An 18,822-nucleotide genomic window follows, 5' to 3' on the forward strand; every position below is an offset into this window, starting at 1 on the left:
GGGGTGGGGCAGCTAAAATGTCTCCTCCTATACTAAAACGGCTAGGGATTGAAAAGGAAAATTTCCGAATAAAATAAAATGAAACACAACTGAAATCCAACATACGTTATTAGAGATCTCATTTAGGAATCGCATTTCTCAGGGATTTATCCAGTGTGTTCAAGGAAAGGGAGAAACATCCCCATTGCTTCTACTCTTGACCAGGGCTGCACGGCCTCTTTTGCCCAGGCGTTTTTAAGCATAGCAGTGTTAGATCCGAATTTACAGCACTGGGACAACATTTTCTCCTCCTCCCTCAGCCTCCCTTACCCACTTTCTATTTTCAGAAAAAAAATCCCAAAACCTTATGTATGCTTTGGAATATGAAGACCACTGTAAAGACGGGGTATAAACCCTTTGAAATGCTGGATAAATCCCTAATCCATATACCTACTGGATTAAAAACCTAATGGATTTCATTTTAGGTGTTCTGGATAACAAATTTCTAAATGTAGCTCACTATTGGATGAAAATAACCTTTAAAAGTCTGTTGGTGAAGTTCTCCAAAAGACAGGACCCGCTGGAGGGTCCTTCTGCTTCTCTCTCTCTCTCTCTAGTTTGGTGCAGAATGGTTGGTTTTTTTGTGGTTTATTTTTTTCTGTTCTTTTTTTCCATTTTCTATTTTTTTAAATAAAAAGTGTAGAATTGGTTCTCCCCCTTCTTTCCTCTTTTTCATTTCTTCCTTAAAGTCTCCTTCGTTCAAGTTTCACGCGAGCCTCCCATTGCATTGTTAGTTTGTCACGTTCTTCAGTACAAAAGCGGCCGCCTCACTCCCCCGGGATGGGTGCGTCTCTTGTTCCTTATTCCAGTGTTTAGATGTAAGGGTACTGGTTGACCTTGGTGGGGCTCAGTGGGTATCCAGTGTAGACTGTGGAGGCTGGAGAAGCACTGATATAGGTCTGATGGGCAAACTGAGCCTGGTACTGACTCGGGTGGATGGTGGGTGAGGGCAGAACCCGCGGGCCCATGCTGACGGGGACCTGGTGGACGATGCTGGCGGGGTAGGTGGTGTGCTGCACGGCGTGCCGCGCAGACCCTTGGGAGGCCACCAGGTGCGCGACGGTGCCCGTGGAGCCCAGGGCGGCCGGGGCGGTGTATGTGTAGAGGTGGGGTTGGGTGGGCAGGTGAGCAGCGGCAGCCGCGGCCAAGTGAGGATGAACTGTACCATGGCTGGGACTATTGTGCGGGAAAGAGTACGGGGCCTGAGCTATCGTTGGAGTGATGTAGGCTTGCTGTCTCCGGTGACTCCCTGTGCGATCGGTCGTGATGTGCTGCTGGGCCTGGATAAAGACAGCAACAGTGATAAGCAGTTACAAGACAAGAGACGGCTCTTTACCGCCTCTGTGGTGCCTGGGAGCCTCCCTACGCCAGAACGGCCTCTGGAAAGTCCCCTGTGCTCCTCCTGACACCCTCAACACCACCACAGTCTTCCTTTAGAAGTGGGTGACGGCAAAGGGTCCCTCCCAAGCCTAGGAAGACTCTGTAGTTTCATACATTCACTGAAATGGCCCCAAAAAAAGACAATGCAGGCCCCCAGTTTGAGTCACAACCTCCTGGCACAGCTACCATGAAGACCCATGAAGAATGCCTGGCTCCTAAGAACATCTTCCACAAGTCCAGTTGCTCACCAACACACGGCTTTTGTTAGTGAACATGCTGATGAAATGCGGCCCACTGACAGCTCAGAGGAATGAAGTTGCCTAACTAAGCCTGGAACAGGCAATTATTTCTGCTAAGTTTGGGTCTTTGCAGTTATCATTTCCTTGGTTAGTAAAAATAACTTCTTTATTTTTGAAAGATAAAACCCTTGGCTCAATCAGATCCTGCAGGCGCCTGGTACCCTCATGTAATCAGCTATAATTACTTGAGCACAGGCAACGTCTTGCAGTGGGACAGGAGTAATGTACTTTTCCAAGGATCTTCTAAGTTGTTTTTTTTGCATTGCACAATAATGTCAAGGAGTTTTTCCAGTCATTTGTAGTCAAGAGTATTAAATAACCAATAAAGTAGGAATCAGAAGGCAAGAAGCGCAATGCTCCATGTTATTTCCTTCTATTCTTCCAAGCCGTCTCATCCTCTTTGTAAGCACTCCCTACACTGTCATTGTGGTCTGAAATGCGGCAGCCACAGTCCTCCCCCACTCTTGGAAATGGCATCTCGCCCACTTCCTCCATTTTCACTTGCTTTTATTTCAAGTTTATTTAAATTTTTAAATTTCAACTACATTCTGAGGAGGAGGAGACATTCTTCTCCCCCAAATTTTTTTTTTAAAAACCACTTCTGCTTATATCCAGCTCTGGATCAAACAGCACTGTTCTCTGAGCTCTCCAGACCTTCTCCTCTTGAAATGTTGGTTACTGTGCTCTGCTCTAACTTCCCTACTCTCATTATCTCACCTCAGGGAAGAGAGGCCCCAGGTGCAGTACATGAAAAGGGCATTATTTACTGAAGCTCCTGGGGAGCGCTCCCTGGGTGTTTTGATCACAGACTATGAAACACCTTAAGAACTGCCTGCTGCCAAGTAACGGGATTTGCCCAGATCTCAGCCCAGGTTTATCACAGGGTGGATCCAACTCATTTCGTGAGGTCACGTATATTACACAATGGCTCTACTTTGCCTTGTCACATCTGATGGGGACCTCTCCCAGTCCTGCAGCCAGGTTGATGCACTCCCTTCACTTGGAAGACACTCTCCTCATGATTACCTACAGCTACGGAGAATTCAGTCCTTCCTACATGGTCATGCTCCACTCCTTTGTGTCTGAGCCACTGCACCTTCTCTCTCGCATTATTCCCCCTCACACTGCCAGATCATCTGACTTCAAAACACATGGTAAGAGTACCACCAGCCCCCTCAGGGTGGGATCGGATCTGCACTACCTCTGCTGCCTGAGCTGAAGAAAGGTCTGCGGTGAAGTTGAAACAAGTCAATCAAACTCAACACGGGGCCCAACTATCATTAGACTAGACAGGACGCTGGAGGAGCAGTAGGTAAGACTTGGATGACACACCACCAAAATCTGTCTCGGTTGACTTACCTGACTTAGATTAAGAGGTTGCTGCTGCTGGAAATGTGCTCCTGGTCGCTGCTGCCTATAGGCAACGGCTCCAGACGAGCTCCCTGAAGAGTGACCGCTGGTGGAGGTCACGGTGCTGGAGGACTTGGACTTGTAGGAGGATGAGTGGTGACTGGTGGTGACTGTGCCAGGAAAGGAAACACATTTGTAGCTTACATCACATTCTTTAATTGTTCACCCTACCTTTTCCTCACTGAATCTCCTCCAGAGCGGCTTTTGGGAGGAGACATACAACAGAAGCCGGATAAGAAAACCGTTTCTCTTAATTAACCGAATACCTCAGCAGTGCTTCGTATACATGGCAAGCCTGTTATCCTAGAGGCAGACAAGCAGACCCAATATCTGGACCCAAACTGGACCCAGAGAAGGCTTTATAGATCCTTCAGAAGTGTGAGAAACTGTTCTGCCAGCAGAACTGTACGATGCAGGTACAAATCCCAAGGAGAGGAAGGAAAGTACAGTGTGCACAGCACAAAAAAGCCCTGTCTTGGCTGACCTCATGGTGAGTTGGAAGGGAGGGAGAAGGAGCTAGTGGGAGCTCACCCTCTGAGCCTTTGTGTTCACCAGCAATGTGTCAAAAGAAAAGACTGCCAAGTAGCTCAAAGCCAATTGCCTCAGGCCAGACTTCCACCATAAGCCCCTTTTCAACACATTGTACTATCTAGCATTGCGGAGGCTCTGGATCAGCGAACCTCATCAGTCCATAATGAAGATCCTGGGGAAATGTTCTTCCCAGAAATGTCAACAAGTCTGGATGAAAATGCACATGTGTTTTCAACCTCTTACCCGTTTTAAAGTAAACCTATGGAAAGGCAAGACAGCAAAGGTTCACACTTGCATTTGGGAGCCTTTCATGTCAAATGTTGAGCTAAAGGCTGCATTCTGTTCTTGGGTTTGTACAGAAGTAACTGGGACCGATACTTGCCCCCGTGACTCCTGAGTGTACCAGGACACACAAATAATGCAATATGGCTCCCAAGAACAGATGTGTCACTTGAGAGAAGGGCAGGAGCATGGTTTCTTTGGAAAACAAAACAAACAAACAAACAAAATGAAACCGAACAATGAGATTCTTCCAAGATAAATCATTTATTTCTGACTAATTTTCTTGACGGAAGAGGTGCAATTTACCTGGTGCCAGGCTATCGCACTCTACCAACACCTCACTGGCCTGGGTTTTCAGTGGTGGGACGATGATCGTTCGGGGATTCCCACTGCAGTGAGTCTCTGGGACCCCTTTGGTGTCGTAGGTGTTTCCATTGTTCTGCCCTGCGCGGTGCTGCACAGCGTAAGGGCTGTTGTTGCTGGACGAATCGGAGTAGGGGGAGTCATGCACGGTGACACAGCTGATGACGTTTTTCCGTTGCTTGGACAAGGTGCTGAAACACAAGCACACAAGTGGGAAGAGTGAATGGGCAATGATCGACTTGGAAGAGACCCGAAGACTCTGCCTGTGACAGACTAGCTCCGTAAAGGCAAAGCACACCCTTCAGTCCTCCATCAGACAGATGCTGCTTAAGCCAAATCCCAGGCTTCAAAACTCACTCGTTGCTATTCCAGGAAAGCCTTCATGGAGGTCAAGGAGTGAGCAAGACATTGTGGATAGATCTTATATTCACACTGCTTAGAATAGCACTGAACCAGACTGCCAGATTTATTTTCAGACTGCTTTTTATATATGTGTGCTGTAGAAGCCCAGCAGTTATACTATGCTTTGTTGCAAATCTCACCACCCCCACAAAAACGTGGCGGTTTCTCCCAGCCTTCCAGCAATGATTTAATAATAGATGCTATGACTTTTCATGCTTAAATCCCATGAATCTTCAAAATACACTCCGTTCTATTTACTAATATGATACAATGGGCATATATTCTCAATAAGCATTTGAAACTGAGAAACAAATGACAAAAAAATGAGCAAAGTACATAATGTTTCTGGTTTTCTTTTCTTTCTCTGAATAGCCACTGGGTCTCCTGACTCTAGCATGGATTATCAAGGTCCTGCTGCAGCTAATCTATCTATGACATCCGAAAAGTGATTAAAAAAGAACATCAACACTTCCAAGATTAGTGCTAGAAGTTCATTAGACTAGACTGCATGAGTACGATGGGGATTTGCTCTGCTATTGTGTCTAATTATTCCTGATGGTTTCTCCTTCCTGTTATGAGCTTGTTTAGGGAGAAAAAGAGAGAGTGAGAAAGAGGAGGGAGGAAGGGGGATGGTGAAGATTTGCTTAAATGGCTCACATCCTTGACAGTGCACAGACCTTGACTACAGAAAATAGCTGCTATGTTTCACTGATTGCATTATGTTGTTATGGCAACTGAAGTTTTTAAAATGATGAAAAGAAATGGATAGCACATAAAAAGCTAAGTAATTAGGCTTAATGGTGGAAACAGCCCCAACAGGAACAGAAATGCCATAGAGGAAAAGGAATCCATCTTTACAAGCACTTTAAAAAGAGAGAGATCCCTTTACCACAGAGTCTCCTCTCCGTTCTCTCACTCTGGCCGGTCCAGTCCAGGGAACAGCTGATTAATCCCGTCTTAAGTCTGTGAAGGATCTGTTTATTCCCTAGTCTCAGCATCGCTTCTTACGCAGGGAAAGGTGAAGTAGATACTGAGAACCGTTTCCTTCCAAGGACACTGTTTACCTTATTTATTTTTCACAGTGCTCCAGGAGCACTGGTGGGCTCCCTTCAACTTGTCCATCCCAAAGCCTCTCCACCAGCATCGACAAACTTCCCAAGACTTGTAATTGAAAAGCTATCATCATCTCCACTAGAGAACGCCCTAGGGTGCTGTATTCACAGACAAGTTACCATCACACAGGCTTGCCCTGGGCTATCACCACAGGATCCTGGTGTGCCTCAAAGAGGACAAAAGACCACGTTGTGCTACACACAATGAAAAATATGTCTCAAAAGGCCCCTGCTATCCTAAAGCACTGACACTTGAAACAGGGCAGATGACAGAGGGGAAGCTATCACGCAGCAATCTGGAAGCTGAAAGCAAACGTGTATGCCAGCGGACCCTTATATTCTGGCTTTCCACAAGGAGCTGGAGAGTGCTGGATTAGAAATGGAAAGAGCAACAGCATATCTTAGATGGACAGCTACTATATGTGAAGAAAGATGTAGCAGTTTGGATATGGTGTTACGAAAGAAGAATATTACGCCAATAAAAATGACGAATATTGCATCAATATTCCTATCTCCTTCAGTAGAAATGCCTGTAATCATACATTTATGAGTATCCACACTGCTTGCCCTTTGCAGATACCCTTGGCTGGCAGTTGGGAAGAGATATATATTCTCTGCCTCTGACAGTTATTACATTTTATAAAGAAAAATCAAGTCACTAAAGAGTTTTCTGACAACTGATAAGGTCTAGCTATTCTTTTACAGCCCCTTCCTTCCATAAATGGTTGAGCTGCTGAACTGGAAAGACTTGCTCTCGGCTGACACTTGACATGGGAAGGCTAAGCTGCAGAACTGGAAGGATATTTTTCTTGTGTAATCTATGCTATTTATTGCTTTAGAATGGGCATATTTTTCACCAGTTTGATTGAGGGCTTGTCAAATCAGGGACCATGAGGAGCCCTCTCATTCAAAGTGTCACAGATCCTTGGTTACAGTCAGAAAATCAAGCAGATCTGTTTGGTTAAATAAATAAGTGTCCCCAAAGCCTTCCACAGAAAGAGACCATAGCAGGATATTAAACTCATTTCATGGATGGGAAACTGAAAAGGACCAGAGCTATAGTCCTGCCAGGCCTTACACAAGTGTTCATCACTACTAGTACATGTCATCCACCAAAGTCGGCTGGACTTTTCCAGTAACAGAGTTAAAGCACATGGGTAAGTATTTGCAGGACTGGGGCCCAAGTGATTAGCTGCTCGATTCAGCAGACTCCATCATTTCAAGCACTTAAGAAGTCCCATTGAAAGCAGCTGGATTTTTGTCTTTAGGAAAGGTAATGACTGAGGTTAATGTTAGAGCAAGCAGAGAAGTCAGTCAAGACCATTCACACATGCTCAGAGCTCAGCACCTGCTGTACCTTAGCCTGCCCCAGATATTAAGGGTGGGAATTTCAAAAGCATCAAAGGCCCAACTCAGGCTGAAAATCAGTTGATTCACAGGCTTAAAGATACACGTTAAGCCGAAATGGGGGCTTCTGAAAATTCAACCCAGAAGAGCTAGCTCTGCCCGTTCTCCAAGCCTTCTTGCTAGCCAGCAACTGTCCTCCTTCCAGTTCCCTCTGAGGACTCAGCTGCTCTCCCCACTTCGCAGCAATGCAGGAGTTATCTGTGTGAGGTCCGGGCTGATGTATCGCTTTCCCTGCTCACAATCAGGACTGAGAGCTTTTACCTGTTGACACAGCACTTGCCTACTCAGCAAGCTTACTGTACTCTTCATAACTCAGGAACAGCTTTTGGGGATGTTTGTGCTTACACAGAAAAATACTATTAAAAGTCTTGCCCCCTTCCTATTAAGCTCACTCCAAGCCTGGTAATTGCTTTCCCTCCTGCAAGCACAGTAGCAGCAGCATACGTGATTTAGTAGTGTTGAGAGTTGGCATGTGTTCCTGGTCAGCCTGTGTGCCTGCCTGCATTATATGGGTAGGTGTGTTTTAATTCTCCAGAGGAAGGATGGGGGGAATATTACCAAAGTGGCATCAAATCCATTTACACAGCCTGAGAAGCAATAAGCCAGGAAGGCTTTTTAACCCTTACTGGCTGGACCTGTGTCCTCCCTTTCAGAACAGCAGCTGGAAAAATATGCATTGCTGTGTAAGTTTATTATTATTTATGAATGGTATCCCATTCCCACCTGGTCCCGAAGTGCTTGTTCTCAAACTTGGGACACAAAACAATTCAAGTCTGTTCAATGAGCATGACCATGCCTTTGAACATGCAGCAACAGGTTTTGGAGACAGCTCTCTAACATACACTACCCTCATGAATGCACAGCAGAGAGAGGGATGTGGATCCTTATTCCCCACAGCAAGGTAAGATCTCAAGGAAAAGTCTGATAGAGGAAAAAGGTGACAGTTTATGCACAGGCACTGGGAAGAAACTCAGGTGGGCATCTGAGATATTGTTAATGGAAAGGTGTCAAATGCAGACATCGAGAACAAAAAATGAGAGGAAATTAAGGTAAAGAAGATGCTGAATTAGGTGCTAAAACAACACTGAAACCACCTAAATATCCCAGGACAAGGACAGGGACAACAGCTCTTGTAAAAATGCAACTTGAGATTATTTCTACTTGCTGAAGGCCCAGTCCAAAACCTCTGTATGAGACAGCACTGCCTGAACATGATCTTTTTTCCCTGAATATCTCGAGTTACAGCAGAATCCTAGAAAAAGCAAATGGTGTCTAGTGGGGACAATTCTGCAGTGTGTCGTTCACCCAAAGAGATACAAACCTTTCAGTGTGCCTGACACTATGGCAACAGAGGCTTTCAGTTCTCAAGGTCACCAACATGCCTTTCTAGTTTGGGGGAAGAAGGCCATCATCTTAAAACTGTGCCTCTGAACTGGCGTGTGTATACACCGTGGCACATTAGCTTTACATCACATCACAAAAATTCTGTTCCAGGTTTCTGAAAACTTAGTAACATGCAGCCTTTTCAGTTTGCTGCTTCAGAATAATCCACCTATTCTAGGAAAGTATAGAGTCAGCCAACAAAAACTCATGCTACAACTGCAATCGTTCTCTTCATGTTGAAATCTTATGCCATGCATAGCTCAGTGTTGAGAACATGCCCCTCTCTCTCCAGCTCGACCTCCATCCCAACCTGTTAATCTGCTCTCACCTTCTTTGTGAATTTGTGATGCTAAGAAAGATTTATCATGTACTACACTGAGGCCATTTTATTTGGCTATACAGCATGTGCTGTAGCTATTTAAGTCATATATGCTGAATAGCTTATCAGGTTGTAAAGGTCCTGCTGCTGAAGGTTTGCTGAAGGAGCTACTGTCTATCTTTGTTATTTTAAGTATTAGTTGCATGTCAGTGTGTCTTCTAAAGATATAAGGCAGCAATCTTTTTACCAAATGACTGTGGTTAGTCAATGTATTGCTATGCAGAGTCAGTGCATTACTATGCACAGCATAACATAGCCACAATAGGCTACGTGTCAAAGGAGAATTACAAATGCTATTTTGACCCTCACACACATACATCAGCAAGTTGGCAAAAGCACCTGGTTTGTGCCTGCCAGCAATTTCTGTCCCTAAGGGGAGTGGAAGTCCTCTGAAGTAGGCTTTACCACCATCGCACTACGACGTGAATAACAACTTGCATCACCTTATGCTCTGTTATAAAGGTGAGACTCACACAGAGACCACACTGTATAGTTTATCATATTAAGAGAAAGGGAAAATACACAAGCCTGCAAGAATTTTGTGCCAGTGAAGATGGCCAGTGAGGTAGTTGCTCGGTATGCCCACGTGACAGCTGTGGTCAGTCTTTCTTGCCCAGAAAGACAATGATTATTGTGAGGATCCCACAGAAAACCAAGCTGGAGAGGTGTTACTTATGATACTAGCGCAGACAGTGCAGGCAGTGGGGAAGTGAGGGGCTCTCCTGCCTCTTTGGGGTAGAAGCACCCTCAAAACCACCCACCTCAAGGCCATCATTGTATTGTTTCAAGTAAACAGTCATATTTTCCTTGGCTGCTGCACCCATTGCTTGGATGGGAAGTCATCTAGGCACATCACAACGGCCACCTCCACTGCCTTTCCTTCCACCTCTTCCTCTTGCCACACTCTGTGATGCAGCCCTTGGCAGGACATGGAAATACCCCTCGCTGCACCACCAGCGCGGCCCGGCGCATCCCTGCCACAGGGCTGTGTGTGCTCACCCTCCCTTCCTCCCTCCCACAATTCCAGGGTGCACTTGTGCCTCTGCTCTGTGTTTGAGTTTATTTTTCTCCACTTACAAGCTTCAGAAACATTTAATCAAGGGAGGACTTACATTTAAACCACTGCACTATATGAAGTCGTATACTGGGGAATACTACTCACTACTCGGTGACTGTATGCTCTGATTACTGTGACTGCGGCTGTACTGTTGGTCTGTCTGTCTGTCTGCTTGAATTTCTTTCAAGAGCAAGTAGAAAAACCCGTGACTGCAGCTGTACTGTTGGTCTGTCTGCTTGAATTTCTTTCAAGAGCAAGTAGAAAAACCTAAGAGGAATTTATATGAAAAATATCAAGTTTACTCTTTGTTTTTACTCTCTTCAATGCTTTACAGTTAATGCTTAAACCTAAATTCTTCTTTCCAGAATAAATAACAGTCAGGGTATTATCTTACAGCACAGAAGTAAACATCTCTTTTGCCTATAATGTCTCTCTGTAAAGGATGCTGAACTGAGAGTTTAGAAATTCCGTGGTGATAAATAAATTTCCTGTTCATTTAATACATTTTATATGCAATTTTTTTTCTGCTGTTCTACAGGACAAAATGTCACATACAGAATTTGTGCATATCAGAAACCAGGTAAAACCAATTTCATTCAGTAAATATGTTCCCTTTTTATTTTGACGATTTCTATTTTGTTAGTTATTATTTCCTTGAAAGAAACCCCCCTCCCCATTAAACCAGAAAAGAGAAGTCTTCCCCTTAATTTGTTAACCCACTAATACTTCCTCACCTTTAAAAAAAAGTCAAAACTTTTTGTAGTTTTGAAGCTTCCCCACATTTCATTGTATTGGGGATATTACTAGAAAAATCTCAACATAGCCTGCAAAAAGCCTTAGCTTTGGCAAACTGATTTTTTAAATCAGGAATTTTCCCCCTGAAAATCTCTGACCATTTCTCTGAGGACAGTCCCTGCCGAACTGTACCTGAGGTCCCTCCGCAGTGATTTTGCCCGAGGCACGGGGCTGGGGCCCAGTAGATGGCCCCCTTTGACAAGGCTCCATCCAGAGGTCCTCCAGAACCCACCTTGCACCACCTCTCCAGCACGTTTACCCAACAAGAAGCCCAGCATTTTCAGACGACTCCTGGTTTTAAAAAAATTACACCAAGCTATGCTCATCAACAGTGAAAAACACATGTGAGCAAAGAATGAGCAACGTGCTGGCCTGCCTGCCTGGTCAGCTGGTAGTTCGTAAACATCCTACTTGAACCTCTGTGCTTTTCATTTGGAAAAGGAAAATTCTGCCCATATCACATTGAATTCTTCAGATTTTTCTTTGACCAATAAAAAAATCTGCATCCCCTGTACAAGTAAAGCTCTCTCTGCTGCTCTGGTATTACAGAGAGGCTTTTCTGAGGGAGTAAATCCAAGCTGTAGGGCTCCTTTACTGCATCAGCAGTATCATATTTTATCAGCATTTCCAGTACTTCTTAAACTGAGACTTAGGAACTCTTATATCATTGAAGGATCTACTACTTCTCACAACCACAGGTAGCTCTAATCTCTTTTCGCTGAGCAATCAATAAAATAAACATTTTTTGTCTCATGGGTCAAAGAGAAATTTCTAACACCGTAAGAAATAAGAGAAGCAGTGCTGTAGCAAATTCAGTAGCTGATTCAACTCCAGTCAAGTTAATGCAAAGATATCACTGCTATCAATAAGATGGGATCAGGCAACTAACTTTGACCTCTCAAGTGCCATATGATTTCTGTATTCTAATCTAGAAAAACCTAACAGGATGTGATCAATAACAGGTTTCAAGTAATTCCTTATTTTTCACCCTCACATCAGAGCTATTGCCCAATAGGGTAATATTTGCATAAATATGAGTGAGACAACGCATTCTTTGCACAGTTTCATTTTCGACTCAGATCCTGAACCTTTGGGCACTGATTACACTAAAGCACATACCTCACTGTCACTCCCATTTTTCTTGGAGCTAAAAAATAGGTGAGTAAGAAATCTTGGAGGTACTTTCCTAGATGTGACGCACTTTCAATGAGAGAGACCTCAACTTTGGCAGGGGCAAAGTTCATTGGCATTAAATACTTCTACAGCTTCCTTGACTGGAAGTTACACTCTTATTCCAGTTGAGAATCTGGTCTTAGATCTGCCCAGGTCAAAAGGCACTGAGTGAGTTGATTTCACTCTCCCAGAGACTTTAACCAAAAATTCTTATTCTGGACATGCTGTTTTCCATCTGTGTCTCTGCCTCTAATTCTCCACTTGCTCTGGTTACATCTGCACAGGCAATTTAACTCACTCTGGAATTCCAAAAGGTGCCTGAGAACAGCCTGTGTCCATTTGAAATGTCTCTACATGGTTCAGAAATTAAATCTAGCTCTTAAGCTTTGGCCTTCCAGGAATGCTGGCACCCTGGCACTCTGTATAGATATGCCATATGGATACAGAAAGTAGCCAGGGATATGATCCCAGGCAGGAACGTGTCCTGAATATGCTTTAGTCATATCAAAGCCAGTTTGTTTATGTAAGTCTGGCTCCTGGGACTACTTTCCTACCCTTGGCAGACCTTGCCCAAATATTTAAATACCCCAAACTCCCAACTTGATTTCCAGACATTTTCCAGAACTTTGTTCTGTCTGTCTCCCTGGAGAGGTGCCGAATGAAGAAACTGGTCAGATGGCAGCAAAGTTGAAGCAGAGGAGACAACTGTTAGCTGAAGTGGCCTCGGGATCCCAGATCTTCCCTCTACCCCCTCACTGGACCCAAGGTGACACCCAGATGGTAAAGTATTTGCACATAATTTCCCAAAGCCTGGGATCACCACCATGGGTAAATATGTGTGCAAATAGCTCCCATAACCCTTGAAATACCTGCCCTCTTCATGCTGCCCTACCTCACAAACTTACTTTTCAGCACCTTTTTTGTCTTCCCCTTCCTTTCCCGTAAGAGCCCTGGAAGTGGGAGCATCCACCTGACTTCCATGCTGACCTTCACTGAACATTTTCTGAAGACACATTTTCTTCTCCCTACCAAACTAAGGAATACTGTAGCAATTTTTTTAAAAGGAAATATGTTGGTTTTATTTTTGAAGTGAAATAAGTTATGCTGTCTGGTGATCAGTTCCCCATGATACCACTGCATTCACAGCAAGCCTGAATGTGTGAGACACTGAGCTCTTGCTGCCCAGTGGAGTTCACTGGTACAGAGAAGGGGAATGGGAAGTGGCAGTGGCTGTCGGGAGGCAGGTTGAAATTGCAGCCCTGGATGCCTGAATCACATGTCTCCTCTTTACAGATTTTTAGCTCCTTGAGGCCAAATGCATCTCATCTGTTCTGCGCACATTTGCAGTGCTCCACTTAACACCTCAGTGTAGAGATGCAGAGATATACATACATATCTCCAGTGATTAAAGGAAAAAATGCCATTGGTGTATGTCCCAAATAAATTAAAAAAATAATTCTGTCTCGACAATACTGGAGCAAGGCGTCTAAAACAATTCTTAGCTCAGTTACCAACATAAAGATGGTGTAATTATTCAGCTGTTTGCAAAGCCACTTCTCAACAACTTATAAAGCAGAGTGATGTCTTGTGACAGGCATCAGATGGGAAACCTAGAGTGCTTGCATGTGATGAAAAGTGCTGAAAAGACAGTCCTGGAACATTAAGTCCCCTCTCATCCACAGCAGATGATCACCAGTGGCAGTGGTCCTGGGCCACACTGTTCACTCGGGTGAGTTAATTCTCTGAGGAGCAAACTCAGTCACCACGGTGTTTATAGCCTCATCTATGCTTCTCTGTAGAGTCAGCCAAAAAGCAATCAGTTTCTGCCACTTTTTACAATAGTTCAGGGATGTTTTGGCAACACAATCAGAACCGAGCAAACCTCTTGCAATGTATTTACCATTATTGAGTGTTTAGGACACAACCACTAACTGTTTTTCAGGACCTTTTTATAGAAATTAGCACATATAGAAGGTGTCATTTAATGCTCTTTATATATGCCTGAATCACTTAGAGAAAAGGCAATTTTAAGCTTCCTTCCTTCCTTCTTCCAATCCTTTCTTTTTATCTTTGTTTTAAAGAGGTCTCTGACTTAAAGAGGGTCATCACCATAGGATCTCCTTTCAACAGTCCTGTGAGGTTGAGAAAACTATTACTTCCTCTTACAGATGAGAGACTGTGGCAGAGAGAGACTACTACACTTCTCCAAGGTCACACAGCAAATGTACAGTATGGTAGGGGAGATCACCTAAGTCCGTGGAGTCCTCAACTAGTATTTTAGTTTTCCCTTCGTCTTTCCTCTCACATGAAAGACCACCTGGGTACAGACACCCAGCTGTAGCTCCTGGGACCCCACAGCAACTCCTGGGATGCTCCAGCACATCTCTGCCTCTGTCTCTCTCTCCTGCACACAGAGAGGAGCAGAGAGTTGCTGCTCACCTTGTGGGTGCATGCTTCTGCTCCTCCTCTTCATCTGTGTCGCTGCTGATAGTGATGACACTCACAGCAGGGCTAGGGGTGTCGGGAATGATTATCGTCTGCCGCTGCCGCTCCCGCGTGGTGCTGTTGACCACATCGCCCCAGTTGCAGGTGACGGAGGTGCTGCAGGCAGGGCTGTTGTGCACCATGGCACAGCGGGGAGGTGTGTTTTCCTTCACTCGTTTTGAACGCTGAGGAGAGCTGATGGATTGAGAGGATGAAACTTCATAGGTGGATGCATTTCTGGAAATGGGAAAGGTTGGTAGTTGGTTAAAATTCAGTTTGCTTAAGTTGCCCGTCACCATGGCTTGATTCCTGGTCTCTGTGGCACTGATTTAAGGAGTCTAGGAAAACTGCAAAATTGGCATAGTCACCTCTTCAAAGGTCAGAGTGCCTCACATGACTTATTTATGTAATTGGCTAAAAAGTAGCTTCTTTTAGTAAAAAATTCAATTTTTTTTTTCCCTAGAAATTTCCAGATGAGAAATGCTGCCTCTCAGGAGTTTGTGCTGGGAGGTAGAGGCTAGTCACACAGCCCAGACATACAAACCACAGGCAAGCACAGCACAGCTGTCGCAGAAGGAAGAACTGAAATGATAAACCTTTTCTCCCGTATCCTGCATGGATGCATCATGACCAGATATTTTTTGGCCAGAAAAAGCTAAAGGTAAAATTAGGATATGTTGTGGAAAACAACAATCATTTCTCAGGAAAACTGAAATTTAATTTTCTGTTTTAGAATCTTTTCAATGAACTTTTCCTGCCCAATGCTTCATCCTCTAGGATAGTGGACTCCCCTGGATGACAGCACATAGATGGGAGGACACATAGTTTCATTCCATTCCCATGTGAGGCAGCAGATACAGCATATATAAATCAGAAAGAACAACCTTTTCATTATGCAGTAGAAAAACATTCTCAAGTCCTGCTTTTTCCCCAGTCTTCCTACTTCAGCTTCCCTGCCTGACAGATGGAAAGGGCCCACTTGCATCAGGGATCTGAACACAGAACCTGTCCACCACACAGTGCAGCACAGGTTTGCAGATGAGATTATCTACCAAAGCACACTGACTAAAGCCCATTTCACTCATTTCCCACATGAATTTCTTTCTTCCTTCTATTTCCTGTATCTTCTCTGCCTATTGCAGAACATTTGCTGATTCAAAAATGAAAAAAACAATGTTCTGTTTTTGTTCTACAGTGGGGCCTAGGCTGCACATTCAGCCTGGCCCAAAAGCTAACAAAAGGAATAGGTGGTATCCATCAAAAGGAAGACATTCTGGACGTATTGCACTATACCAACTTACACGGGGTCTTTTGCATAACAAATGGCTGCACAGTAGCATTTGCAGTGCTTTTTGAATACCAATGAGCAGCGTGGAGTACCCTCCTCTCCAAATGAGCACGTTCCTCATTTGGCTACAAAAGTGTCACAATTAAGCTGTAAAAAACCTCTGCTCTCAAAGTGTCCAGTTCCTGGACACTGCCACCCTGCCCCTGGAGAGGGAAGGGAGAGGGGAGGCCCTGCACAGGCACACTGGTTGCAACAGCCGTTCTCCTTTGCTGGCTTGCTGGGGATGTAGCTGCCTCTGCTCTACGTTACGAATGGACTAAGACAGCTGGAGCCCACCCAAAGTAAATGCAACACTAGAGAGCAGATAAATGGGAAGGATTTAAATAGTAGCCTCTTAACTGGAGTCAAATTGGTTGTGAACTCAAGAGCTCCTCTGGACCCAGTCCAGACACCCAGGAAAACCACAAGCTCCTCTGTTTTTGCCACTGCACAAATGGTGACCCATTTTGGTTCTCTCCCCTGCATTGTTTTGTTTTGGTCTTTTTTAACAAAATGTGCTAGTTTCACAGCCCAAAGGACTTTCCTCAGACCAGCTGCACATACATCTTAAACTGCCTTGTCCTCTAGGCAAGATTACAGGGCTGTGACAGGCGCTGCAATCATCCCATCATTTGAGTTGTGCCACATAACAGAGTATGAACCAAAACCCAGTCTCCTCCTTGCAGAGTCAATGGTCCTACTGGGAGCTGACAGATTTAGGTGTCTGAGGACTGCTCCTATATGAGATGTCCTTATAAAATGTTCCTGGTTTATGCTGCCATGATTATAAAAAGGCCAGTGCAGGTATCTGTTGCTGGTGTGTACTGTTGAAGATAGGGGCCAACCACCTGTGTGAGGCACTAGAGAGCTTGAAGGTGGCCTACAGCCACACCAGTCCCCCGTTCTGCATGGCATTAAAGCTCAGAAGATAGGTCATCATCCCATTGCTTTTGAAAGGACAGATCTTGTGTGCACACATCAGGCACATGTTCCTGAAGATGCAGCCCCCTGGAGGTGCACCATCCTGTGGAAATGCAGACACTGCACATCAGGAGTGCTTCTTTGAGATGATGTGGGAAGAAAAGGTATGGCAAGCGGGCACTGCACCATACTGACCTGAGAATATAGTTACGTTTTTAATTACAGTGACTACACAGGCCTCAAATAATCACAGCAGCATAACGAGCTGTATGAACAGGGTGTGAGTCTCCAATCCTGCATCCCCTCCAGCCACTAACTCCTCCACAAAATGATGCTCACCAGGTATAAAATGCACCTGACTACCTCTTGCGCTCTGCTCTCCTGACCTGGGTATGGACGAGGTGAAGCAGCAAAAAGTCCAGTCACAAAAAGCGTGACCTAATCACTTGTGGGCCGTGGAACAAACTTCCTTTTGCCCCACAGATGTCAGTGAATACCACCCTTGTCAGCACATGTGCATGGCAGGGCTGCATTCAGAACAAACCGGGAATGGGCTCCCACCTCACCAATGCCACGACCAACGCCAGCACCGGGGCCGTGCATGCTTACCGGGGTGCTGACTGGTGCTGCTTACTCTTCCTGGCGGAGGTGGCTGTGGCGGGTGGCTGGCGCATGACGTGAGCAACACCCACGTTGACGGGCTGGGCTGCAGGGAGAGTCACATGGCTAGCTAACAGCGCGGGCTGCTGCATGATGGGGTTATAATGGCTGCCGTGGGCGTGGGTGTTCCTGCAAAGTGGGGAGACAGGCACACATTTAAAATGCAATTGGAAGCTCCTCAGGAGGCTCTTTCACATGCTCCCCCACTGCCTTCACCGAGGCACCCTCCTCCAGGGCCCATTGGGCTCCCAGTCTCCCCCAAGAAGGAGTGTTTTCCACAGGGAAATGACTCACGGGAGAGGCATGGGCACAGCCCTCCCCACAGCAGGACGGGGAACGGAGAAGCTGCCTGTAGCTCTCAGACAGGGGGATCAGAGGCTGCAGGCTCTGCCCTCCTGCCCCTGGCTCTGCAGCCTCGCAGGAGACCAGTCCTCCTGCCCCAGCTCTTCTCATGCCTCCTCCAGCACCGCTGGGTGCTTCAGGAAGCCTCCAAGCACCTCCTGTTTACCTCCAGTCTGCCAGTGGTTGAGTGCCTGCCATGGACTCCGGGATGACGGTTGCATGCTGGACAGAAGTGTGGGTGGCCACCCCAGTCAGCTGCTGCCAGGCGGGAGGGAGCAGGATCTGCTGAGTGCCACTGGGCCATGCTTGCTGTCGGACAGAGGGAAAACAATTTCTTAACAAGAGGCATCATACACTGAGCGTGAGCGGTGGCTCGTGCTCAGCTGGGACTGCTAATAATGACTGTGGTCATACTACCTAGTTCTTAACACTTTTTAGTCATAGATGACAAATACAGCTAGGAAATGACAGCAAAAGCAGTAAGAATTATCAATATAGAGAGCACAAAGGAGGGGGAAAAAAACCCCTGCCATCCAAAGCAGTACCTGTGTTTTAGGGTAAACTGGGAATGGGAGGGATTGAAACTGGTTGGTATTGCAACCCAAACATCAAACCCTTTAGCACTTTTTAATTTTGACTCTCCAGATCAGCTGGGCACTATGGTCTCATTATTACTGTCCCCTTCTTACAGACAATTTTCCTTCCCACTGCAACAGGATGTAAAGGACTTCAGAAACTTAAAAGGAACTAAAAAGGAGAATGAACTTTTCAAAGGATCAAACAAAAGAACAGAGGGCTGCAAGGATTTTTTGAGGAGGGAAAAAAAGTGAATTTGGGGATACCAAAAGGGAATGTGCATTGGTCACTGAGTGCTCCTCAGGAGGAACATCTTGCTGCATGGGCCAAGGAGCCCAGTCACCTGCTTCCAGCTCATCAGGAGCCCCCCAGCCAATGTGGAGTGGAGCCAGGTGTGGCTACACATTGCGTGTCTGTCCTCTCCATGTGCTCTCCATTTTTTTCTGAGCGGGTACCCCCCCTGCAGGGATGGAAATCTCTGCCCTGTGAGTTGAGCCATC

The 18,822-nt window shown here is 45.5% G+C and overlaps 1 protein-coding gene across 7 annotated transcripts in view; it reads right to left on the minus strand.

The window, feature by feature from the left end:
* Positions 1 to 641: 641 nt before the first annotated feature.
* Positions 642 to 18,822, minus strand: part of HIPK2 (homeodomain interacting protein kinase 2) — a 131,992-nt gene continuing 113,811 nt past the window's right edge. For all 7 annotated transcript variants that reach the window (XM_026865929.1, XM_026865889.1, XM_026865897.1 and 4 more), the window contains 6 exons: positions 17,913 to 18,055; positions 17,354 to 17,533; positions 14,452 to 14,733; positions 4,248 to 4,495; positions 3,078 to 3,238; positions 642 to 1,319 (listed from right to left, as the gene is read on the minus strand). In XM_026865929.1, coding sequence (XP_026721730.1) covers positions 852 to 1,319; positions 3,078 to 3,238; positions 4,248 to 4,495; positions 14,452 to 14,733; positions 17,354 to 17,533; positions 17,913 to 18,055 — 1,482 coding nt within the window. In that variant the 3' untranslated portion in view covers positions 642 to 851. The remainder of the gene's footprint in view (positions 1,320 to 3,077; positions 3,239 to 4,247; positions 4,496 to 14,451; positions 14,734 to 17,353; positions 17,534 to 17,912; positions 18,056 to 18,822) is intronic.

This window comes from Athene cunicularia (genome assembly GCF_003259725.1).
Source record: "Athene cunicularia isolate RWA chromosome 1 unlocalized genomic scaffold, athCun1 chr1_part2, whole genome shotgun sequence".
NCBI lineage: Eukaryota > Metazoa > Chordata > Aves > Strigiformes > Strigidae > Athene > Athene cunicularia.